Consider the following 27,475-nt stretch of genomic DNA (forward strand, 5'->3'; position numbering starts at 1 on the left):
ATATGGCAAAAAATTGTTATCAAAATAGAATGCTTTATCTCCTTCGTTCATTCCGTTCCTCTCCCAACAACCATGACCCAAACAGAGGGATTTTTACCGTCATGTGTTAGGGTAAATTCAATAGAAACTGGAATGTTCAAGGCTCCAGACTACAATGAACATCCAGCTGTGTTCACATGACCTCTCACTCACTCAGTGGCAGCAATGATGACACTGAATACTGTGTAGTCCTCATGGCTGTTGCAATGCAACACTATTTAACTCTACACTGTTACCCAGAAAGAACCTGGACTTTAAGTATAGTGTTTCTCTGAATCCTAACTAGAATCTTTAATAATTAATTGTATATTTGCTTCCCCACCCCTAACATCACAGCCTGGTCGTCAATAAATGTTTTAGCAAAGAAATATCACTTTCAAAAATGAACACCACCTCAGTAACCAGGTACAGGGTAAGTGCTCAGTAAACCTGCAGACGGCTCAACACTTAGAACTCTGTGATTTTTTTTTTTTTAAAGAGAAATATACAGGGTGGGGCAAAAGTAGATTTATAGTTGTGAGTACATGAAACAATTTATTCTTTATTAATTATTGTATTGTAGAATAAATAATCCCACAACTGAAAACCTACTTTTGCCCCACCCTGTATGGGGGAGAATGATGTTTTAAACAAGGTTTAAAGCACCTTGTTCCTAGAACACATATCAATTAATGGTGAAGTTGCTGCATTTTTCAACCAGATTGATTCAACTACTAGAGTGAATTTCTCTTGATTCAAGATTTCTTTAAAAAATCTATTTTGTCCTATGAAAGGTGTTAGAAAAATAAAATTTTGGTTTATGTGAAAAACAAGTGTTTTTCAGACAAGGAAGAATACAACAAGGTAAAGAATTATTAACCTTACCAGGATTACAGTCTGTAAGAAGTGAGCAGATAGAAAGGAGGACTTTAGAAATGGTTAGTGCTGGACTCCAATTATCTTTCAATATGTCCAAGCAGATAACCCCTTGACTGTTAATATTACAGTGATAGATTCTTGTCCGAAATGTAACCTAAAAAAAAAGAAAAAAAAAAGATAGTGTTAAACAGAAAGCATCAAACAATGAAGCTTTTTACTAAATTACCTTTTCAATTGAGTGGCCCTAATGAAAAACTTGTAAAAACAGTTTTCAAAAAGGTGAGTAACACTAACTGCAGCTGGTAGGAGAGAGGCTAAGAGACTATTTGAGATTAAACAGTATTCATTGTACAATCTCAGGGCTGTCCATTTCATTTAAAAATATTCATCAACAAAATGCAAGGTCATTTAAACAGTTCTTGAATTCATCTTCAGCAGTTGTAATGTTTTAGATAATTCATAACATTTCCAAGTTTGAATAGCTAATTGCTTGCTGACCTCTTGTGTTAGCTGGTAGTACTACAAGGCCTCAAAGTAAGCTTTAGAATCATAAAGGCAATTAAACAATGATCACATATCCAAAAAGCTGAAATAGAATTAGGACATATTTGCTTTTTTGCCTTTTCTGACCTTCACATCAGATTCTGTAGATATCCTGTACAGAATTCACTATAATGGTGTCTCCACAGGTGAGGAGACAGACATAAGCCACGTGATCTTGGGTTCTTTTGTTTGGTCTAATTTTTGTTTGTGTAATACCCTGGAATCATTCCAAAGTAGAAATAACCTATAACCTGACTACTTATTTTTACTGACAGACATTCAATCACTTCTTGCTAAGAGTCTACCCCATCCCCAAAGAGGTTTTCCTTCTGGCAGTCTGAATGAGAATCGCAGATTGCTGACTGTCACAGGAGGTAGATGATGTGGGCAGTCCACCTGTCCTGGATGAGAAATCTAAAGCCTAGAGGGTACGGATTTTGGCATCACCAAAAGATGACAAGGAACAGAGTCCGAGGCTTTGGTACGATATTCTGATTCGTATTTACTCAGTGCACAGACCTTTTGACATGATTTTTAACTGTTCAGAAACTTTTTGAGCAGAAAATAGGGGATTAATTGCTATGTCACTATAAATACAGTGGTCCCCCCTTATCAGCGGTTTTGCTTTCCATGACTTCAGTTACCTATGGCCAACGGCAGTCCAACAATATTAAAGGGAGAATTCCGAAATAATTCATGTTTCAAACTATGTTCCATTCTTAGTAGCGTGATGAACTCTCACACCGCCCTGCTTGGGATGCAAAGCGTCCCTTTGTCTAACATATCCTCGGTGTATCCGTCACCCGCCCATAGCCACCTGGTGGGTTTTTCAGGTCAGCTGTCAGGTACTGTAGTGCTTGTTCAGGTAACCCTTTTCCACTTACTGCTACATTCACCTGACTTTATTACAGTGTGCTATATTGTTCTTTTAAAAGAAATATTTGTATTGATTTCAGAAAGGAGGGAAAGGAGATAGAAACATCAATGATGAAAAGGAATCATTGATCGGCTGCCTCCTGCACGTCCCCCACTGGGGATCGAGCCCGCAACCCAGGCATGTGCTCTTGGCCGGAATCAAACCCAGGACGCTCTATATCCACTGAGCCAAACTGGCTAGGGCTATATTGTTCTTTTATTAGTAGTTCTTTATCTCTTACTATGTCTAATTTATAAATTTGTCATAGATATATATGCTTAGGAAAAAAACAGTACAGTTGACCCTTGACTATAGGTTTGAACTATGTGGGTCCACTTATATGTGGATTTTCCCCCCCATAAATACTATAATTATATTTTCCTTTCCTTATGATTTTCTTTTCTTTAGTTTATTGTAAGAATACATTATGTAATATATATAACATACAAAATATGTGTTAATTGACTGTTCATCGATAAAGGTTTCAGTCAGCAATATGCTATTAGAAGTTAAGTTCTGGGAGAGTCAAAAGTAACACGTGAATTTTCAGCTGCACGGGGGTCAGAACAACCTCCTCGTTGCTCTAGAGTCAACTGTACATGTAGACTTAGCATTAGCACTATCCTGGTTACCTCCGCGTTGCTCAGGGGGGAGGGGGACAACTGTAGCAGGACCAAACAAAGCCCTATTCCTAGAAATGGTCTCTGCCAAATAGGCAAAGTCAGCCCTCATTACGACAGCAATTTTCAACTGGTGTGCCACAAGCATTTTTAAAACATGCAATACCTATTGATATTAGGGGAACTGAACTCTTTTTCCTTAAATTGAAAAATGACAACAGCCAACACAATAAGCCATCTGGTGTGAATTAATCAAAATTATATCTATTTAGGCAAAAATATATAATTTTTGGTGTGCTGCAGGATTTTAATAATTAGTTGTGTGCCATAAGATGAAAAGGGTTGAAAATTGTTGCATTAAGATATAATACACAAATCTATTTTTGTGTGGTTAAAAACAATTTTAAAAGCTTCAATAACCTCTCATGGGAATATGTAAATTTTAGTATAAATCAGAGGAATCTCTTACCTTCGGAGGCTTGAAGGGGTATTCTGGTGTAAAAGTGATATCAAGGAAGAATACACCACCCTCATACACAGATCCTGGAGGCCCTAGGATGGTTGATCTCCATTCATAGATGTTATCGCCTTTGGGACCAGCACTGAAAAGAATATATCAAAAGATAAGTAGATGGAGGCACCTCCCAATTTCCGCAGTGTATTAAGAAAGGAAAAAGGTCCCCTCTCCCCCCCCTTTTTGTTTAACGTGTGGATTCTCTCCACAAAACAGACGTATCTTTCAGATACAATCTGATGCAGGACTGCACCAAACCCACCAGCAGCCTTAGACCAAGTAAGGTGAGTAATAAACTAATGTTAAGCCCATTCTTAGCCTACTTAGCTGTGAATAAGCAAGAAACCCCTCAATTGTCTAAACCTCTCAACACATAAGAAAGAAAATGTAAACAAAGCACACAGAATTACAATAAATTAGTGACAAATTACAGCAGGCTGTTGCTCACAGCACATCATTTCTGACCCACTGACGGGTTTTTCCTTGCTCTTGCATCTCCATAATCTCACCCTAGAAGGAGTAAAATAGTTGGCAGTACGTTTCACATTGTGAACCTTGTTGGGAGGGAGAAGGAAAACGATGACAAGTATCTAATTACAAGTTATTCAATTTCATTTCAATATATAATAAATTCCATAACCAGGTTCTCTAAATATTGTAGTTGGGACGTTAATCTACCCCTTACCTGTTAAATCAGTGTTATTTACACTTAGTTACACCATAATTGGGCCATACTACCCTTCCAAGGCACTGTGTTGGCTCAAAGTGCTCTGTATTCAGAAGTACAATAATAAAAATATGTTCCTTCCAACTCCAAGACCTGTGAAGAGCTTAATAATCCACCCAAACAAGTGTAGTGCTCTGATATTGAGAGAAAAGTTTGGGAAATGGTCTTCGTTGTTAGTAAAATACCCTTTCACAGCACAGTGATAACACAGGTAATGATATACAGTGGTTAACTTACACATTTTCATCTCAGATTTCTCAACCCTAACTAGTAACAGCTGCTTTAAGGATAAGGATCTATATCAGCCAAACTAAACGGTCTTTACTTGGAGAGACTTATATACCAGTCAATACATAGAATAATTTCTAAAAAAGCAGGCAAACTTGCTGTTTTAAATAAATGTCTAGTATTAATTGGATTCATTCACTCAAACACTTATTGAATGACCATGTATTAGGCAGAGTGTTAACTGTTAGGGGTTTCAATAATGAACAAGACAAAAATGCCTTATCTTCAAGATGCCCCTTATATCTAAGTGGTTAGATATAAGGTCCAATTCCTTTATTTAAAAGAAAGATGAGATGAAGAGGGAAGGGAGAGAAATAAAAGACAAAAAACACCTGTCTACCTGTGGCCCTATACTGTACTTTCCTCAAACCATCATTGATTTTTTTTCACTGAAAAGTGAACTAAGTAGATGAAGACAACACTAACACAGATTTTGCAGATATAAAGATGAACTGTCCTCTTTGGTCTAGTTCATGATTATCTAGTTCATGATAGCAGGCAACCCTGCTAGTGGTTCTCAACCTGTGGGTCGCAAACCGCTGCTGTAGAGCCTAAGACCATCGGAAAACACAGATATTTACATTATGATTCATTAACAGTAGCAAAATTACAGTTATGAAGTAGCAACGAAAATAATTTTATGGTTGGGGTCACCACAACATGAGGAACTGTATTAAAGGGTCGTGGCATTAGAAAGGTTGAGAACCAATGACCTAAGACTTAAAGGTAAAAAGCTACTCTAAGCCTCCCTCCCCTTTTTTTGAGGAACCAATGCCATCTAAAACCCAGTACCGGTAGGTAGCTACCTAAAACTCTTGTGATCAAAATCATCCACTTTTCCTCAGCCAGCTTGGTGATACTAAGAGACCCAGAAAAAACTCGAGTAAAGTCAGTCTAACCCTAGACTTGGTCCAATTCTGCTGGCCCTTTAGTGTAGAAAAAAAGATAAAACAATGAAGGTGGTTTAACAGCATGCCACTATAAGCAGGTTTTATGGATTGTACAGAAAATTGGTGGTTCCCAAACTTCACTGTTCATCAGCATAATCTATGGAACACCCTAGCTGATTTGGCTCAGTGGATACAGCGTTGGCCTACGGACTGAAGGGTCCTGGGTTTGATTCTGGTCCAGGGCATGTTCCTCGGTTGCAGGCTCGATCTGTAGTAGGGCGCATGCAGGAGGCAACCAGTCAATGATTCTCTCTCATCACTGATGTTTCTATCTCTCCCTCTCCCTTCCTCTCTGAAATCAATAAAAAATATATTTAAGAATTATCTATGGAACTTTAAAATTAAGTTTAGAATATCCAGAGGGGACACAAGAATCCATATATTTAAAAAGCTCCCCTGGTGGTCTTCAAGCAGGTGGTATGCATTTGGGAACCACTGGCACAGGTTACAGGATGTAGGACAACCAGTTTAGAACATGAACTTTAACACTGTACAGCTCGTCACCCATAACTAGAAATCCAAATCACGATTGCCACTTGTTTGTAATCAGCTTTCACTTTGGGTGTAAACTTTTCTGAAAGTTCAGAATAAAAGTATGGTGGAAGGGAGTTAAGGAATCAAAAACACAACATGAACATAGCTATGTAATAACAACAAAGAAAAAATGTGCCACACTCTGGTTAAAGTAAAAAATGGAGAAGAAAGGTGGGTTTTAAGAAAAATAATACTAAGTGAAATAATATCAACTGCAGTTGAAGTCATAGCGCATGAAACAGGAGTCCTGGAGAAGAGTCAGGGTGTGGGTTCAACCAGGGGGCTTGGGGATTACTGCAAAGGGTCTGAGAACCCACGGGAAACACCACTGTGACCTATAAACACTTGAGACTCTAATGTTGTTAGGAGATGAATTCATGTAGCTTTTTGTCATATGCATCTTCTTAACCAGAGAATGAAGTAAAAATTATGATATACCGGCCTGCCAAACTTTTACTTTTTGCTTCTTTCAAGTTCTCACTGGAAAAGTTAGGATCTACAGACCCATTTGACGGGGGAGGATGGCAAAAGTTTACAACTCCCAGAAGGCCACTATCAAGCACCCCACCCATTTCTCTATAAAATGATTAACCAGATTCCCTCAGGTTGGTTTACCAGCCTTCTGTCCCCTTCCTATAACAGAAGGTACTTTTGGTTCCACAACAAGTATGACTTCAATTTCAAAAGCTGGTCGAAGTGTACTTCAGAATGACGTATTTAGCCCAGTTCTCATTCTAAGGGATTAGCAAGTGTGGAAAGTTCTAAACTGGGAGGCTGAAGTGAAGGTTTAAGGAAAGATGAGAACAAAAAACACATGTCTGTGTTTGAAGATGTTTGAAACTTGTATTTAGAATCTTTGCATAAGGCTTCATGAGAAAACTAGTTGCTCATATAAAATGCTTTTCTCACATCACAAAAACCCCCAAACGCCCACATTTCAACAGTAGCCCTGGAGCAGTGGTTTGAAATTGGGGATGATTTTGCCGCCACCCCTCCGCCTACCTGGAGACACGTGGCATGTCTGGAGACATTCAAAATGTCACAACTAGGGAGGAGGGCGCTACTGGCACCTAGTGGGAGAGGCCAGGGATGCTGCTTAACATCCTACAACACACTGACAGCCCCGCCCGAGCCCTCCCCCCCACCCCCCCGAAAGAATTTTCTTGGCCCTAAATGTCAGAACTACTAGTAAGGTTGAGAATTCTGCCTTAAAGGAAATTTGCTCAAAGGTAAGTAGTAAAGGAGAAAGCTTAGTTTTGAATCCGTTGTCAGATTTAGTGCTATCCTCTTATCTTTGTTTTACTGCTGTGCCTGGTACAGAAAAAATATTCAATATCTAGAGTTATTATTAAAAGTTAGACTTGCATATACTCTAAATTCCTACAGACCACTGCTCCTCAAACTGTGCTCCCTGGACAAAGCCACCTCAGCATCCTCTGGGAGTTTGTTAGAAATGCAGACTCTCAGGCTCCACCCCAGACTTATGCATCAGAATGTGCAAGGTCCCCAAGTGATTCCTATGCACACTGAAGTTTGAGAAGTCAGCTGTAGATGACATTAAGTGACGATAACTACTAACTTTCCTAATCTTCTAGATTGAAATTACCATTTGTATTATCTAGCTCTCTCCTTCACTGTTTATAATTCTTTGCAGTAAGAAAAGTATCAATCCTGGTAATGCTGTAGGAAGAGAGCCACAATCAGATCTATATTCCCTATAATAAACATACTACTCAAAATCCCTTCTTAATTTACTCTACTTTTGCTAAGAAATTCCGAGAGAATGATAAAAGAATAGGAATGGAGCAGTCTACCAAAGGGAATCCCCATCGCCCACAGGGTCTCCCAACAGACAGACTCTCTAGGGAATGCAAGCTGCCTTCTCCATGAGGTCTACTTAGCACACCCAGAGGAATTTTATGAAAAAGAAAACAAAGAATTTCTTGTCCTCGGCATCCCTTCATAAAACGGTAGCCATTAGTAACCTAGAAGTGAGTGGCAGGAGGAAATTTCTGAATGTGAAAAATCAGAAAACCTCACTAAGATGACTAATCAGGCTAGTGACATGGAGCGTGCTATTAAAAAGTGGAGCAATCACTGCCATGGTGCCAATAACTGAGTCAGAGTGCCTCCTCACACAAGGTGGTGCTTCTAGGGATGTACCAGTCACCTTCCTGTCCCTCGGAAAGACCTTTTAGACAAGGGCCAACCTAAAGGCCTCCCAGAGAAGCCGGTGCCCACTACGAATTCCCCATCAGTAGTAGCCAGCGTATCTGAGCAGCTCTTGGGAACAGGATGGGCCCAAATGAGAGGGAAACTAACTCAGAAATTTAAGTTCTAAAACAACATGACCATGCCCACCAAGAATGGCCTTCCCACAAAGCCCATCCAAAATCCTGTGTTCCCAACACGGAGGAAATGGTGTCTTCCTCCAGCAGAAAGCCGATACACCTTCAAAGGAATCTGCTTTATCTCTTCATGAAGCACAAGGTTGACTGGAGGCCTATGGGAGCTGTAGAGCTTTTGTGGAATTTGTTCCAAGCCAGAAAGAAGGCATCTATCTGTAGATGTTTACACAGAGTGCTACAGCCACGTGGACACACAATCTCTATAGACAGCGGGAATCTCCCACATAACAGCAATTAACAATATTTTTATGAGCTGTTCAAACAAAATATGTACCACTTACTGTTCAGCATCACATGACAATGTTTTCAAATTCGGTAATAAACCACGAACATCATCAGGGGGCCTTACTCTCAGCTAAGGTTGGCTGAGGATGAACATCTAATAAGCTGAGCTAAGCATGAGAAACATCATTTCCAAAGTTCTTTCATAAACTTTGACTTAAAAAAATGTTTACTCAAATCCTTTGTCTATCAGGAAAGATAGCATTATCCCCATTTTAAAGATGGAGAAACAGAGGCAGCAGGTTAAGTGATGTGTTTGCACAAAGTGCTGAAGCTGGGAAGTCACCCAGTTCTGGCCAATGCAATCAGGCTTTCCCACAGTGCTGTTCTTTCCACCACGTCCATGGAGCTGCCAATAAAATTCTCTGCCTCTGGACTCACACCCATTTTGTTTAATCACATTAACTAGTATGCCTTTCCTTCCTTATTGTTTCCTTTCTATTTCACATTTGGATGGAAGCTGGAATTAAACAGGAAAATAAAATCTTGTGATCTGCTAATAGGTATCAAAATTTCTAAAACAAAAATTGATTCACTTTAATCGTAGAAATGCACTAGCTGAAAACAAAAACATACCACACAGAGTACTCAGAGGGGATTTCAATAATAATGTGACAACTACCAAAATGATGAGAAGCCCCTGCTTAATGAAAACCAAAGATGTTTGTGGAAACAAGCATCAGTCTGATTGAATAATAATCCAAATATTATGCTCCTAAATTGCAAAAAAGAACAAAAAATAAACAGTTCGTTTGTTGAGGGGGAAAAGCTCAAAAAAAGCAGGTATGAAAGATGACACCTACTTCCTCAGCTCAGAAATTAGTTTGGCCCCAGACATAGGCCAGGAATTCAGATCCACTTCGCCCCATTCTAGTTCACAGTGGCACTGGGAGGTCCAGCAATCACTGGGATGACCTGTGCTGAAATGGAGGTCAGCCCCTGCCTGAGGATACAATCGCCCACTGCTCAATGCTCTGTACAGCCCAGGCCCCTACAACCTCTTTGCTCCCTCCCTCTCCATTGGGATCTGCAACTTAGAACCACCAGGAAATCACAGGGTCAGGAGGTGAGGAGAGCTATTTACTGCACTTGGGAGAGCGTCGCTGGCTTCTTGCTTGGCCCCAGCTGGCCAGGAGAGAAGAGGGAAGGCTGTTTATGTTTGCAAAGGGCCGAGCCTGAATCAGTGAGGCTACGGCTTGTACGGCAAACACGGCTGGGCTTGGAGGGTAGGTTCTGCCTTCCTTCCCACTGCTAAATCTCCTCGGTAAATCTCAGTCCTGCCGTCTGGCTGAGCAGCAGGCAACAGCACTAAGCAGGTACACAGGACTTTCACCAGTGGCCACTGGCCAGCCACCATTCTGGATTGCAAATTAACACATGCAGTGCTTAAGCTACCTCAGGTTAGTATCATTTGCTTCCTAAAATGACTCTAAATACTAAAGGGAGTACAAACCATCATTCCCCAAACAGAAATGTCAGCTAGTATTTCCAATTCCGTATGAAATATACTCTCAGAAAACTGCTAAGGTGATGCTGTTCAGTATAGGTTCTATAGAAAGGGCCAAGAGATAAGAAAAGTTCTGGGGGAGGGGGAGAGTAAGAGATCAACCAAAGGACTTGTATGCATGCATATAAGCATAACCCATGGACACAGACAGTAGGGCGGTGAGGGCATGTACTGGGGGGTGGGAGTGGCCGGAGAAGTCAATGGGGAAAAAAGGAGACATATGTAATATTTACACATTAATAATTTAAATTTTTTAAAAAAAAGGAAAAGTTCTTATTAAGAGAGAAGGAGGCAGTGCTCCACGCTTAAATTGAGCAGTTTGGTTTAGAGGTACAAAAGGTGGCTAAGAGCCCACATACATGCCTGGAAAATAAGAATAAAGAATACAAGGATATAAAAGGTGGCTAAGAGCCCACATACATACCTGGAAAATAAGAATAAAGAATACAAGGGAAAATTTTAAGCTCTTATTTTTTTCTTTCTTAGAATACAAAAAAAAAACAAACACACACACACACAAAAACCTCCCATAACTTAAGTATTGGACTGGTGTGTGGGGGCAATCTCCGAACATGTGCATAAAGATAGTAGATTGAATAAATGTACCAACTTTTTTCTCTTTCTCCCACCACTAACATGACAGTAAAGGGATTTTTTTTAGAAAGTCATAAACACAAAAGGATGGGGACAGCATCAGCGGAAGTTTGGAAGCTAGAAGGCAAATGGACAAGTGGTAAAGGACTTGACATGACCAAGGAAGCTGGACCCTAAATTGGCTGTGAAGAAAGCCAACACCAATCCCAGGCATGCTACATAACCCCCAACAACTCTGGATGTGTGGCACGTGGGGAAGTTGAGAGGAGGCAGGGAAAGGTTCTAAGGACTGGTTCAGGTATATAAGCAGCTGTCAGACCAGACCCCTGTGATAGGCAGAATTTTAACATGAGCAGCACGATCTCTTCCTCTTCACACTCTGTCTCATCTCAACGTGAGTGTGGGCAGAAGCTGTAAATTGCTTCTTACCAACAGACCAAGACAACATTGATGGGCTACCACTCACTCGATGGTTTCTACCAAAGGTTATGTCAGGAGTCTTAGCTGTCTGGAGAGAAAGACTGCTCTGCTGGCCTCTATGATGTAATCTGCTATGACGTAAACTGCAGGTGGCCTCCAGGAGCTGCTGGCTCCAGTCCCACAGCTGCAGGGACTGAACTCACAACTGTGTGAGCTTGGCCGAGAACCCTGAGTGACAGATGAGCACACAGGCCAGCTGATTCCTTGCCCACAGCCTCGAGAGACCCTGAGCGGAGCACCCAGCTACCCTCTGCCCTGACTCCCGTAGGTACTAAATATGTGTATTGTTTTTGAGCTGCTCCAGTTGTGGTAATTTGTTACAAAGCAATAGAAACGCTGCCAGACGGAGGTTTATATTCTGGAAAGGTTAAAGCTGAGGGCCTCTGAACCAGGGGACATTACTATGGATGAGGGCAGAGGTGCTGACTGAAAAGGAGCGTATGCATGCCAGGCAATCAGACCCCGTTTTCTCCCTCAGCTCCCAGAGCACAGCCTGGCCTTCACCCTCCGCAGCTTCCTTTGGGGAATATGAACAGCCCAGAGGAAAGACTTTAAAGGCTCCCTAACTAAGTAACAGATAACCAGGAACATGGTTCCTCTCTAACATGGCAAACAACAATCAAAACAAACGAGAAGATGGCCAATTAGAGAAAACAAACATTAAACAAAATTTCAAAATAAACTTATACCCAGAGAGACAATATATTGCATCCATCAAACAAGAATACGACTAAAACAAAACATTAGAAAGGCACAAACTTCCAGTTATAAGTTTTGGGAATGTGATGTATAGCATGTTGACTATAGTTAATACTGTATTGTATATGTGACCATTGCTAAGCTAGATCTTAAAAGTTTTTATCACAGGAAAAATAACTATGTGAAGTGATGGATGTAAACTACACTTATTGTGGTCATTATGTTGTAAACCTTAAACTAATAGAATATTCTGTCAATTGTAGGTCAATAAAATGGGGGAAGGAGCTTTGGAAATTAAAAATGAAAGCAAACATAAATCTTTTTCCAGAATTCAATGAAGGATAAAAAGTGAAATCTATCAAAGTAGAAAAAGGTAAAAAGCAGGAGAGAAAAAATACACAAAAATTAAAGGGCCATAAGGAGGTTTAAGATTTGAACAGTAACAATAATCCAGAAGGGGTAAATAGAGAGGAGGTCAAAAAGTAATTTCAGAAAACTTCCCAGGACATGGATTTTAAAGATAATGTACAGGAATCAATGAGCTTGGCTTTGGATTTCAACAACGCTGGGAGTGAGCTGGCACCGGAGCAATGTCTTCATAATAATGCTTGGTAAAAATTCCATACCCACACAAACAAAATCAAGTACGAGGGGAGAACAGAGATCTCTTCAGACACTTGAGGTCTCTAGAGATTACAGAATAGAAAATCTCCAAATAGACCATGTAGAGAGAGCCTGTCCTCACTGCAGCAGGTCAGGCTCCAGGAGAGAGTTCTTAAAAAAATATGAAATTCCTATACAATGCCCAGTGCATTTGGATGTCTTTTGAAGAGGTTTAGACAACTGAAAGCATTTGAAGTTGAATTAGTGATAAGTATGAAAAACTATGGGGTGGGGAGGGAGATAGACAGCAGGGAGAAAGGAAGAAAGGAGAGAAAAAAAAAGTTATGCAGGAAGTGATCACAGTTGGCTACTGTGGTACTGTGTACAGCTGTGAATAATGTTCACATAATGTAAACAATGATGTAACAGTAAAATAGTATGGGTGAAGGTACCTGGGAAGCGGGGTGGTGGGAAGATAACTAAATCTTCACCAATCCTTGTTGTGAATCCAGAGTTGTTGCCAAAAATGGAAACAGCAAGTAATCTATACTAATAAAAGGATAATATGCTAATTAGGGTGGTCGTCTTCTGTATGACCTTCCAGACAAAGGGCTGAGGCTCAGGCCGGCAGTGGCAGCAGCAGCAGGGTAATGGGGGCAGCGCCTTCCCGATCCTCCAGGTGGCCTCCCGCAGAGGGAGGCCAGACTGCAGCTTAGGCCATAGGGATCGGGCCTAAACCGGCAGGCAGTCAGACGTCCCCCGAGGGGTCCCAGATGGGAGGGTGCAGGCTGGGCTGAGGGACCCCCACCCCCGTGCACAAATTCCGTGCACCGGGCCTCTAGTCCTATATAATAAAAGCCTAATATGCTAAGTGTCAGGTCATCCATTCAACCAATCAAGACATAATATGCTAACGATATGCTAAGGCCGCTCAACTGCTCGCTATGATGTGTACTGACCACCAGGAGGCAGACAGTCGACCGGTCGACCAATCGCTATGACATGCACTGACCACCAGGGGCTCTGACCAGTAGGTTAGCTTGCTGCTGGGGTCCAGCAGATCGGGACTGAGGGAGAAGGGCTGGACATACCCTGGAGCCCTCCCGCGGCCCCTCCCCCAATAGGTCCCCATTGGGGGGTGGGCCGGCTGGACCCCACCCGTGCACAGATTCATGCACTAGGCCCTAGTGTGGCTATACCTGCCTAAAAACAGGGAGGTAAATAGTGAAGCAATCCAGCCAAAGAGATGCCAAGTAGTTGCCTCCAGAGAGCAAGATGCAGGAAGGCTGCTGGGAACAGTTGTTTCTTTGTAACAAATCTTAGAGAAATCTTAGATTCTTTAAACTATGTTGGTGTATAGTTTTAATAAAACCAAAAACTAAAGAGAGAAAAGATGGAAAGGAAAAACAAAGCCAACATTTTAAGACCAGGTGATACGGCTTTTTTGCCAATTCGACACCCTCCAAGTACCTTGGTATGTGTGTAAGCTATTTTTCCAAATGATCATCCACTTGGTTCCCAGAAATCAAGCATAAAATACTGGCCTAATATTATGGATTTGCTACATAGAGTTTAATGCCCACTGTACTACATATAGTATAATGCAAACCAGGAACAGAGGTGGCATGACATTTATTCTAAGGCAGTGGTCGGCAAACAGCGGCTCGCGAGCCACATGAGGCTCTTTGGCCCCTTGAGTGTTCTAACGCCACTTCTTCAAAATAGACTTGCCCAGGCCGAAAACCGACTTCTGCGCATGGGCCACTGAGTTTCAATCGCACTGTACGTGCGCGCCCGCACGTGGTATTTTGTGGAAGAGCCACACTCCAGGGGCCAAAGAGCCGCATGTGGCTCGCGAGCCGCGGTTTGCCGACCACTGTTCTAAGGGAACTGGGAAGGTTTCATAGTGTAACAATATCTAAGAGATGCTTAGAGAGCCAAACAGGCCATTTTCCAGGGGACCGGGACCAAAGTGGAGAGCTTTTGGTCCAGAGACGTGAACGTAGCTGAACTGGACCTGGAAAGACGAATGGGAACAGATCAGCGAGGACCGTAAGTGCCTCCAGGCAATTTAGATTTTAACTGCACTGCCCACAGGAGTGAAGTGAAAAAACCACACTGTTTTAAAACGTGGAAAACCCCGAACACTGAAAACATCAAGCTACTCAGAAATAGGAAGCTACACAGTCAACCCTCAATGGATGAAGCAGCCTAATTAAGAGGCTATGGAGACCTATCAACCTGGATCAGCAGTGACGATAATGAGAACAAACTGTCTCTGGGAAATCATACATACTTCATGCCAACAACCCAAAAGTGTTATCAGTAAACCAGAGAGCCTCTGAATACATCAACACACACACAAATGCGACATCTACGTCCCATCCTCACTGAGCTGAGGGGAGCCAAGGGCCTCTCCCTGGCCTGCCCAGACTCCCGTGGTTCTGCCGACCAGACATCGCAAGCCCCTTTCCAGACACTTGCCTGTAGCGCTTAGTTAAGCCATTATTTGCTAAATAAACAAAATGTGAATTTATGTATACAATCTTGTATGTTTATTAATATTTCAGAAAACTGTCAAACCATGTACTACTCTGATTTTAGTTCGGAAGCTACTGTTCATTAGTAAGCGTTCTTGATGTTTGTTGTCATATGCATATAGTTTAAAAATACCATGTACATGGTAATTAGGTAATGTCTACGTTTATTCCAAGAAGTTTAAAAATACCAGGTTTAATAGTCTTTTAAAAACACTAACTGGGTTCATGCCTTACAGCAAATAAATGAATACTTTTAATCAGTTTATCTGGCTGCTGGGTGTGTGGTGCTTCTTTTAAGAACCAGGGCTCACAAGTTCAAAGACTCTCAAACAGGCACATTCAACACCAACCACATAAGCATGAATAAAATGAGTGCCAACGTAAGTCCTGGGATAGCCACTAAAACCAATGCATTTCTGACCACTAATTATAGCTCTAGAATTGTTAGCCAAAGGCATTGTCACAATATTTAGCCATTTTAGCATCTGGTTAATAAACACTTCACATTATTAACAATGAATCCCACACGAAGCCATGAGAAGGCATACCAAGTAAGACTTGGCTAAAAAAGACAAAAGCAGAGCAGTCAAGGTTTGTTCAGTAAAACAGAGCGTGAGGCGCAGCACCGGCTCTGGAGGAGCGGCTGAGCCTCCTCCCACCCCCACTGAAACCTGAGCGGGGACACGGCGTTCGTCTGCCCCGGCCAAGGCGACAGCACCCAGCAGCCAGGAGCGGACAGCTGCGGCACCGAGTGCCGGTCTCCCAGCAGAATGCCCTTCTCCTCCGCAGTAACATTTAGAGCCATCCTTCACTTTCACAGACCTTGACACATCTGCTCTGTGCAAAGCCTGAACACAGGACACGGTTCTGGAGAAGAGCTGCCTCAAAAGGAAGCAAAGGGAAATTCCGGTGGCTCTGGCAGTTGGGGCTGCTAAGCAAGGCACAGTGAGAGTAGAAAATAAGTCCCAACTGGGTTAGTACAATAAACCAATGAAAAATACCTATTTAGACCTTAATATGTGTTCAATGTTGTATTGGGTACAAGAGTCACAGAAATGGTAGAGGCTAGTGCCTACTCTCATAAAACTCCCAGCTAAGAAGAGGGCCAACAAGGAATGACTAAAACACACAGTAAATTGTTAGAAAATGGGTAAAAGGAGAGGAATGGATGTGAACCCAAGTGAGGGTAGCTTAGAAATGGGCCCAATATAAAAATCTCATGTGGGTAGTAACCCTCTCTCCCTTTCATGCATGTGCTTGCACCAGTTTTCAACAACTCCCTCGCTTTTGCCTGTGAGGTGAAGTGTGGAAAAGGAGCACACGGATTTAGAACAAGTTCCCCAAAATGAACAGCCTCAGTGATGCAAATCAGTGGTTCATACAAGTCCAAGACAAAGTTTTCACCAAATGGTAAAAATAAGGGGAAAAGCATTTATGTTTTTCATAAAGTTTAATATCCTCCCTTTTGTGAAATGCTGGTGATAACAGATGGTGATTTTGTTTTCAGTGTCCTTGTGAGGCAAAAAATTAGCAGCCTTGTATGAGCCCTCCATCTGAAGAAATTCCAAATTGACTAGTAACAGCTTCTGTGGCCACAGCAGTTTCCATAAAGGAAAGGGCTGGTCTCGAGCCTGGCTCTCGGCTGGCCCAGCACCTCTCAGCTGTCCCCCGGCTCCCAGCCTCTCAGAGAGCCTAGGTAAGACCACTCCCCCCTTACAGCCACTGGCACCTCTATCCCTCCGACTCGTTCCTGAGAGGAACAGACTGGAAGCAGTTTCCGTGGATGGATATGGTAGGTCCACAAAGAGCAACCAAACCACAAGCACGTCACGCCTCTCTCACCAGACCCACACCACACGGTGGCAGGTGAAGTGAAGCCGTGTGCCAAACCATTTCCTCAATAAATTCGGGGTAATTTTGCCTTGGCTGGCACATACCTCCAGTCTGAAAGGCAACCGAAAGGTACAGGTTTTGGCGAGAACATCTTAAAGTGCTGAATGTGTTGTTTATAAGGACTTCCTTATCTTGGTATCTCTTGGTCCCTCAAAATCCTCACTCCTCTTTTCCCCTTTCTTTTCAGAAGTGTATGTGCTTCTTTCCAAGACAAACATGTGGTCTTGATCAAATTGCTCCTCCTTCCTTTATCAGTGAATCTAACACTTGGTTACCAAAGTTCAGACTTCACCATGCAAAAAAGGGAAACACAACAAAACAAACCCTGGAATACTCCTAAACATCTCTCTCCAAGCTACTCGTCCAGCTTTCTCCTGCCCCTCAGTGCCAGCTTTCTGCTGCTACCTACACACCTGCCCTCCCGAGATTCAACCCGCTTTACCTCAATATTCTGCGGGAAACTATTCTCTTAAAGGTTGCCAACGACCTCCCAGTCTCAACATGAAGGGCATTTCCCACTTCATCAGCCTTGCCTTCTTGAAACTTTCTTGCCAATCGTGGCATTCGTTTTCTGATTCTTCTCTCACCTCTGAACTGCCCTCTCCTCTATAAAGCCCTTTCCCTGCTCATCTGTCAAGGCACAGGCACAAAGCCAACAGGAGCTCCAGGGAAGGGCTTGGATATATGTGAGGTCCAGGGTGGCCTGAGTGGGTATTAATGGAAGTCGAAGAAGGCAAAGCCAGAATCTGATAGCTTTTTGCCTGGCTCTAACATAAAGCTTATTGAATCTGAGATTTACCACCCACTGTAGTCAAACTAAAAGCTATACCATACTTCCTCTTACCTAGTTACAATAAATGTTTTAGGAAAATGAATTTTCTGATCCAGTGCAACAATCACTAGAATAATCAAAGTACTAAATCGCGTGCATCAAGTCTTTAGAAAGAGACTTTATTTCTGCCCTCCAGCAGCAGCTGCCCCTCACCACCCACCCAGAATGCCTTCACTCCTCTCCTGCAGGAACTCCAAACCACAACCACCCGAACACACTTGCACAAAACAAAAAGATCTAGGACGATGATATAAAACTGGGACTCCGGCTGCATGTGGCTCTTTCACTCACCAACCCATAGGATTTCAAATTTGTGTCAGAATAGTACAGTACAATACTGTGTTCAAAGGTAGTCCTGTGGTTTTTTTGGTTAATGGCAACTACAAATGTGGCTCCAGAAGCCCAGGATTGAATGGCATTGGTTTAGAAAAGGCACATTTAAAAATGAGAAAAAGTGTGAGAGATGGAATATATGACATTTACATTTTCTCCCTATTAGAGTCAAAATATTTCATTGGCAAATCCAACAGCAGTGTGTGGAACGTAGAAATGCACATCTGTAACAATGTAGTCATTAAGTCCTACTACAACCACCACATAATGTATTCTTCTGATGTGGCTTGACCTGTAATCATATTAGAATTAATATGTATTCACACATTTTATCTGATATAAATAAGAGATTTTATTTAAAATTTATCTTGACATTTGGAGACTATTTTTGGGCATATCATCTGAGAGGCTCAGTGTGTTAAACATCAACCCATGAACCAGGAGGTCACAGTTAGATTCCTGGTCAGAGCACATGCCCGGATTGTGGGCTTGCTCCCCTGTAGGGAGGGTGAAGCAGATCAAGGGGCTCAACTGTATGGTTTTGATGGCAACGAAACTTTTGGTGGTGAGCATGGTGTAGTACATACAGAAGTCAATTTATAATACTGCATGCCTGAAACTTATGTGTTATAAACCAATGCTACTGCAATAAAAATAAACTTAATCAAGTCTAGCCCTGGCCAGAGTGCTCAGTGGTTAGAACACTGTTCTGCGCATCAAAGAGTTGTAGGTTCGATACCTGGGTTGCAGGTTTGATCAAATTCAAGAGTATTTAAGAATACAAAAATATCCAGCACCCAAAAAAGTAAAATTCACAATGTCTAGTATTCATTTAAAAATTACCAGAAATGGGAAAAGTCTGAAAGTGTGAGGAAATCAACTTAAGAGAAAAAGATCCAGATGTGACATCGAGATAATAAAATTAATGAACAAAGACAGTAGACTATTGTTATAACTATTCTATAAATTCAAAATGATAAGACAAATGCCTGAGTATGCTAGATGGAGTGATGGAAATTATAAAAAGACCCAAATCAAATGTCTAGATATTAAAAAATACAACATCTGGGCTTTGTCTTTTTTCTTTTTTAAAAAAATGTGTTTTTATTGATTTCAGAGAAAGGAGAGGGAGAGAGAGATAGAAGCATCAATGATGAGAATCATCATCGATCGGCTGCCTCCTGCATGCCCCCTTCTGGGGATTGAGCCTGCAACCTGGGCATGTGCCCTTGACCAAAAATCGAACACAGGACCCTTCAGTCTGCAGGCCGACGCTCTATCCACTGAGCCAAACTTTTTGGGGAAATATCTGAGATTTTAAAAAAATACACTAGATGAAATTAATAGCATGTCAGATGTTGCAAAGAAAATATGGATAAACTTAAAAACACGTCAATAGAAATTATTCAAAATGAAACATACAAACAAAACTCTGAACAGAGAATCGGTGTATGTCAAACAGCTTAATATACAAGGGGGAAGCAGAAAAAAAAACTTGAAAAAAAAATTAACCCTTTGCCCTCGCTTGCTTTTTTCTCGATTTCTTTATTCTAATGCTAACCGTGTCGAGTCACACTCGACATCCGAGTGCAAAAGGTTAATAGCCAAAATTTTTCCAATCTGATGAAAACTATAAACTCATAGATCCAAAAAACTAAATAATCCCCAAGCATAAGAAACATGAAGAAAACTACACTAAGGCAGATCATAATCAAACTGCAAAACCCAATGACAGATTAAATCTTAAAGGCAACTAAAAGGAAAAATGACATACAGAACAAAGACGCCTCATAAACTGCAAGCCAGAACAGTTGAACAACATCCTTAAGTACTGAAAGAGAAAAACTGTCACCCGAGGACTCAATACTCAACAAAAGTGTTTCAAAAGAAAGGTAAAATAAAGATTTCTTTTCAGACATACAAAAATTGAAAGATGCATCACCAGCAGACCTGATAGTAAGAAATGTTAAAGGCAGTCTCTCAGGTGGAAGGAATTGATCCCAGGCCTATATCAGGAACTACACAAAGAAATAACACCAAAATGGTAATAAAATTACAGACAACATAAATTTTATTTCTTAAATGTCTTTAAGATATTAAGTGTTGCCGAAACCGGTTTGGCTCAGTGTCTAGAGCGTCGGTCTGCGGACTGAAGGGTCCCAGGTTCGATTCCGGTCAAGGGCATGTACATTGGTTGTGGGCACATCCCCGGCAGGGGGTGTGCAGGAGGCAGCTGGTCGATGTTTCTCTCTCATCGATGTTTCTAACTCTCTATCCCTCTCCCTTCCTCTCTGTAAAAAATCAATAAAATATATATATATAAAAAAAAGATATTAAGTGTTGACGGCTGGTGTGGCTCAGTAGTTGAGCATCAACCCATGAACAAGGAGGTCACAGGTTCCCAGCCAGGGCACATGCCCAGATTGTGGGCTTGATCACCAGTAGGGGGACGGGGTGGGGGGGGGAGGAGCATGCAGAAGGCAGCCAATCAATGATTCTCATCATTGATGTTTCTCTCTCTCTTTCTCTGAAATCAATAAACTTAAAAAAGATATTAAGTGTTTACAGCCAAAATAGTAACAAAGTATCATGGGGATTCTAACATGTAGGAATAAAATTTATGGTAACAACAGCACATTAGCTATAGGAAGAAATGCTGAAGGATCGTATACCATAAAGAAGGGCATAATATCACTTGAAGGTAGATTGTGATATGCTAAAGATGTATTCTATAAACTCTAAATTAGCAACCACTTAAAAATATAGCTAGTAATCCAATAAAGCATGTATGATCATTAAAAAAAAAAGCGTGAAAAAAGGAAACAGGGAACAAACCTCACAAATAGTGAGAGCTAAACCTAGTCTCATCAGCAAAAATATTAAATGTAAATGGTCTAAATGTTCCAATTTAAAGGCAAAGATTGTCAGACTGAAAAAGAAGCAGGTCTCAAATATGTGCTACCTTAAAAAAAACCCATATTAAATACAGACAATACCTCATTTTACTGGGCTTCACTATATTGTACTTCACAGATGTTGCATTTTTTACAAACTGAAGGCAAGATTTTTAAAAATCCTCAAGCATAAGAAACATGAAGAAAACTACACTAAGGCAGATCATAAGACATGAAGAAACATTATAAAAAGACCCAAATCAAATGTCTAGATATTAAAAAATACAACCACCAGCAAAAAGATTATTCCCAGTGGTCTTGAGTGGAACCAGCAATATCTCAGAAGTATGCCTTTAAAGTCACATACCAACTATAATTTATTAGACATACTACTAATCAGTATTAAAAGCTTCTTCTGCAGAGATGTATAATTACCAACTTGGATGTATAAAGCAACACATTAATGAACAAGTAGAAAGGGAAATTTTCAAAAGAATGCTAAAGAGTTATAATTCTCAATCTTCATATTACCAGAGTCTGGTAATATACCGTATATTATATATTATTTAATTCTCTGTATGTCAAAAGTTCCTCAAAAGATTGAGGTTGGTAAAAATGCTACTTTTCAAACAAGCCATTCTTACTCAAATCAGTTTGGGCTACTTCCTTAATTAAAAAGCAAAACAAAAGGCAAAATCAAAACCAATCAACTAAACACTATGTCCAATGCTTTATAAAAAAACAAGGCACTTGTGATTTTTAGCATATCACAAATCCTTTGAATTTCAAGTTGGGATCAGCCCATGTCTAAAAATAAAAATACATGGCAAGTTGGACTTGGATAAAGTGGGCAACATTCCCAAAATTTAGTCCCTTCGCTCTTCAGAAGAAAGCAAATGTATCGCTACATATCTTAACAGTTATAACACATTACTAATAACGTGGGATGCTTTGAATTTTGAGAGATTTTCTAGTATTGGTGGTGGCACTTTTTGGCTAAGCCCCCTAAATCTAAACAGAGCACTTGGTTAGACTCCCTGTTTTTAAGTCCTGGCTCCCAAACCTTCCAGCTGTGTGATCATGGGTAAGTTGCTTAACTTAATCTTATGTTTCAACTTCCTCATCTGTAAAAATGGAAGGGAAAAAGGATATAAAAGGAAAGTAGTATAACTTTTTAAAGAATTCTTTTTATAGTAATAACTAGAGTCCTAGTGCACGAAATTCACGCAGGGGGGGGGGGGTAATCCCCTCAGCCCAGCCTGCACCCTCTCCAATCTGGGATTCCTCTCATAATCCGGGACCGCTGGCTCCTAACTGCTCACCTGCCTGCCTGCCTGATCGCCCCTAACTGCCCCCCCCTGCCAGCCTGATCACCCCTAACTACCTCTGCCTGCCAGCCCGATCGCCCCTAACTGCCCTCCCCCCCCCCCCCCGCCAGCCTGGTCATCCCAACTGTCCCCCTCGCCCCCCTTGTCGCCCCACACAGCCTGCTGTTCAGTCGTCCGTCTGGTTGTTTCAGTCGTAATGGCCTTTGGCTTTTTATATATTAGGATAGCTAATATGTATTAAATGCTTATTAAAAGCTGGACACTGTTCCAAGTGCTTTACACAAAATATATTTTTAAATCCTAAAAACCTATGAGGTAAGCACGCTTATCCCTATTTTACTGATAAGGAAACTGAGGCACAGTGATTTATGCTCCTCCCAAATTTACATATCTATTAAGTGGAAAGCTAGGTTTTAACTCAATCTCATTTCAATATGCTAAACAACAACTTTATTTTTTTATATTTTTTATTGATTTCAGTGAGGAAGGGAGAGGGAGAGAGAAATATCAATGATGATAGAGAATCACTGATTGGCTGCCTCCTGCACACCCCCTATTGGGAATCAAGCCCACAACCCGTGCATGTGCCCTTGACCAGAATCAAACCTGGGACCTTTCAGTCCATAGGCCAACGCTCTATCCATTGAGCTAAACTGGCTAGGGCCAAGTAACTCCTTTATAAAGAGTTATTATGCTAAGTGAAATAAGCCAGTCAGAGAAAGAGAAGTGTCACAAGATCTCACTCATATGTGAAATCTAATGAATAAAATAAACTGATGAACAAAATAGATCCAGAGACACAGAAGCATGAACAGACTGTGGAACCTCAGAGGTAAAGCAGGGGAGGTGTGGGGAGGGAGGAGTGCGAAGAGATCAACCAAAGATATGCATAACCCATGGTCATTGACAATAGGGTGGTGAAGGCCTGGGGTGGGGGTGGGCTAGAAGACCTCAATGGGGGACATATGTAATAGTTTCAACAATAAAGATTTTTAAAAATTGTCCATCTCTACACTGTGAATTACTTAATAATATGAGCTTTATCTTCTTCATTTTGAGTTAACCCCAGCATCTCACAGTACGAAAGCATAAAGCAGATCGATGAAAGTGTGCCGACTGACTAGATTCCGGGCATGTTCCTCTTAGTCGGATGTTACTTACTGGTGCATGGGGAGGAATCAGCAGACCGGTGCCCCATCCCCACCATACCTCACGGCACATCCTCAGCTGAGCCATTTTAGGAAAAGTCACATCACCTCGCTAGATCTGAGTGCTCTCATTTGTAAAATGAGGAACTGAACTCGATTTAAGTTCCCTTTCAGCTCTAACATTTCCAAGAAAAGACAATATCACTCTTTGGGGGAAAGAACAAAAAAGCTGCTTCTGACCAGTAGAATCGAGGCACCTTGCAATTTTCAGAGTAACATTTAGAGCCCTTTTTATTCTTGTTTAAAATCTCTTCCTCCCCAGACTGAGCGTGCCAACAGGGCCCAGACCTAATCTTCTTTGTTTACATGGATATACCCCCAATACACACCGACATGTAGAAGATACCTGCTGTTTAATGAGTGAATGCATTACAGGTGAAGACCTGACCAATAAGCGAAACGAGAAAACACTTTTTACGTGGCACTCTCAATCAGTTGTTTCTCACCTCTCATGCATGGTTGGCTAATTCTGCTAGCTGGATTCCAGATTCTCTTATTAACATGAGTTACAAAAACTGTGCTTTAAAGACACAAGACTTTAAAATGCTTAGTTCTTGCTGTTGCGGTGTATTTCACCTATATCCTAAACAGCCCATGTTCCCAAAGGCCCATGTGAGATAAAAAGTAATCTTAACATCAGTAGTAAAAGCTCAAAACCTTTTTCTGAAATACATATCTTATCTGTGCTACAACCGGATTATAAAAGCAGCAGCTGAAAAGGCTATTAGAAATAGCTTAAAACTCAGAGGAAATGGACACTGAACCCTTCCCATTTTCCTAATGAACTGAAGTATAAAGCTACTACATGCTGAAATGAACGTTTTATTTTGAGAATTATTTCTGTAGACTGAAATTAAAGTCAGTCTCAATTCACCGGGGTTCTTCAAACAATTTATTAATTGATAAAGCTATACTCATCTTTATCCTATTTTCCTTCTATAAGTCTGAAAAATAAAAAGTTTCTAAAATTGAATGACTATCTTTTTGTTTTAATAATTTATGATTATGTCATAAATCAAGAACAGAGGTATACTATATGCAAAGTATGCATGACTTCCTTGGTTCTTACCCCTGGCTTCTAGATGCTATTTTAATGCAGGTGCCCGAGCCTCCCCTTGGAGGTGATGAGTCAATGGGGTGCCCTAGAGTCTGTATTTCTTTAAAACACTCCCTATAATAGCTGAGACAGCAACCAGGGTTGAGAACCACTACACTAAACATAAAACACATAATGCTAGATTGCTTCAAGTGAGCACTTTCAAGTAAGTGATTAACTCAATATGCAAAGCCTAAAAATGTTAAAACATTGTGTAACCAGTCCAGTAGCTTTTCTAAATTTTAAATATTATCGATTGGAGCAGTGACTGCTTACACTGATTTGAGAATTGTAGGAAATACAAGTCTTAAAGCAAAATTCAACATAAATTCACTTGAATTTGAAAAAGAAATTCCATAACTTGAAGGGAAAGGGGGTTGTGCATCTCCTTTTTAAAGCTTCTAGGATTGGGCAGAAGTCAAAGGCTTTAGAGAACCCAGAGCCAACTTTAAAGTACACCTGTCTACAGTCACCCCCAAACTGAGTTTTGTATACATGTTGCCCCCATACATTACACAGTCAGAAAAGAAACAGCTACAGCCTCTGGCCTACTTTCCTGCTCACATATTAGGCAAATTCATACTGACTCACGACTAAAAAGCTATGGGCATTATATTAGTGAACATCCAGGTATCATCAGATTTAAAGAAATTTTCCCTGATGCAAATTCCCTCCCCCTCCCTCCCTCCCTCCCTCCCTCCCTCCCTCCCTCCCTCCCTCCCTCCCTCCCTCCCTCCCTCCCTCCCTCTCTCTCTCTCTCTCTCTCTATATATATATATATATCTATATATATATATATATATATATAGATATAGATATACATACACACACACACACTGAGTGGCCGGATTATTATGATCTCTGAACGCATAATAATCTGGCCACTCAGTGTATATCCTATATAATAAAAGGCTAATATGCAAATTGTCCCCTCGACCAGGAGTTCAACCAGCAGGCAGGCCGGCCCCCACCCATGCACGACTTCATGCACCAGGCTTCTAATATATACATACACACACACACACACACACACACACACACACACACACACATATATACATACACACACACACACACACACACACACACACACATACACATACACACTGCGTGGCCCCAGATTATTATGTGTTCAGAGATCTAATAATCTGGCCACTCAGTGTATTTTTTTTTAAGTGAAAGCATCTATAAAATAATAATGTATGAAAAAAGTATTCCATGTCTAACCTCAAAGGCAACAGTAACTCAGAGGAAGGAGGTTAGCACAGAAGCTACGGGGCGAAGCTGCAGAGGTGCCTGAAGTCAACAGGAAGGAGAGCAAGTGGGAAAGTAAAACAATTTAAGTTCAAGTTTTTTGATGTAAAACTTTTGGCATCTTAAATCAGCCTCTTCACTGTTGTGCCTACAATGTTGTTCACCCTCCCTCTAGCCTTGCTAACATTGCCACTGTTTCCCAACATCCTTCTCTGTGGCATTAGATTTAATATGTTGTTTAACTACTGGCTTTCAGACCTCATGTGGCTTTCTGAATCACTGCTTATTTGTATCTTCCAACCTAACACTATTAATATTCTAAAAATGCAGGGAAGCCATTTATCTAAAATAATAAACCAAATTAAATTCATTAATGTAGGTGCTTCAACGGAGTCTAGGAAACAAATCTTCCCCAGTGGGATAGTCTATTAAATTCTTACCTTGTTTATGTATGACTATCAAATACTTCACTTTCAAGGGAGGGAGGCATATTTCATACCACACACTACTCATTTTTTTAGATTAAAAACAAGCAGCACAAAATTTGTATTTAAAAATAAAAGTATCTCCATTTTATATTCTGCTGAGAGAGGTAGGAGTTAGAGAGAATAAGAGGAAGTGCTGGGAGACATACAGACGTTGAGGAAAGGGGGAGAAAAAGAAAAGAAACAGTAAAAAACAGACAAACGGACATGTGGTGCAACAGAGTTGAAATAAGCTTTAATATCTTATTTTTCTCCTTTATAGTCTCCATACCCCAGGAAAAATCCAGTCTCTTCTCCCTTGCTAAAAACCTATGTTCTGCTCCAGCACACTATTTGTGTCTATGCCTGGACAATGCTCAGAAAACAGGATTTTATTTTTGTAAGTGTTACTTCTCAGGAAAATTATTCTTTATTCCTTCATTCCCCCAGTACACATTTGAGCAGTTACCATTTTTCGAGCACTGTGCTGGTGACTAACACGGCCCCTATTCTTACAGAGCGTAGAGGAATGAAGAAACTCAAGTGGCCAGTTCATCAAAAGCTATCATTATAAGGTTTCTTCCTTTGGGAACCAGTTTCTATTTTGTTAAATTAACTGTCACCACTAGTGTCACTTGGAGCCTTCTGATTTAACTGCCAAACTAGCTGGTATGGAGGTCAATCAAGCTGCACTAACTGGCCCCTTACCCTAAGGTTTGGGGGGGGGGGGGGTCTGTTTCTCTCTGGGTGCCTGTGGCCATGCTCCTCAGGCAGGCTGTGGGGAGCCAGCAAGTGTGCTGCAATGTGGGAACAGCACACCGCGGAGAGAAGCAGGAGAGATGCAAGGCGCGCTGGCTTGTTTCTGGGACCCAGAACATTTCAGTTCTTGTGCTGTCAGTCATGTACTCGCATATCCTTAGAACAAGCTCATCTTTTTCATTTCAATGAGTTGGAATTTTGTTAACTGCAACATAAAGAGTCTTCACTAGTAACAACAGCGATACCAGACTGACTCCACAGTGAGGGGCTGAGAGCACAGGCCCTGGAGCCAGACCGGCTGGGTTCCTCTCC

The 27,475-nt window shown here is 41.1% G+C and overlaps 1 protein-coding gene across 1 annotated transcript in view; it reads right to left on the reverse strand.

The window, feature by feature from the left end:
• UBE2E1 (ubiquitin conjugating enzyme E2 E1) overlaps positions 1–27,475 on the reverse strand; it is a 59,087-nt gene that overhangs the window by 2,262 nt on the left and 29,350 nt on the right. Inside the window, exons 4-5 of the mRNA XM_079795641.1 lie at positions 3,446–3,578; positions 904–1,051 (exon numbers count right to left, since the gene is read on the reverse strand). Of these exons, the coding sequence (XP_079651767.1) occupies positions 904–1,051; positions 3,446–3,578 (281 nt within the window). The remainder of the gene's footprint in view (positions 1–903; positions 1,052–3,445; positions 3,579–27,475) is intronic.

The sequence above is a fragment of the Cnephaeus nilssonii genome (assembly GCF_951640355.1).
Source record: "Cnephaeus nilssonii genome assembly, chromosome: 17".
NCBI classification, from domain to species: domain Eukaryota; kingdom Metazoa; phylum Chordata; class Mammalia; order Chiroptera; family Vespertilionidae; genus Cnephaeus; species Cnephaeus nilssonii.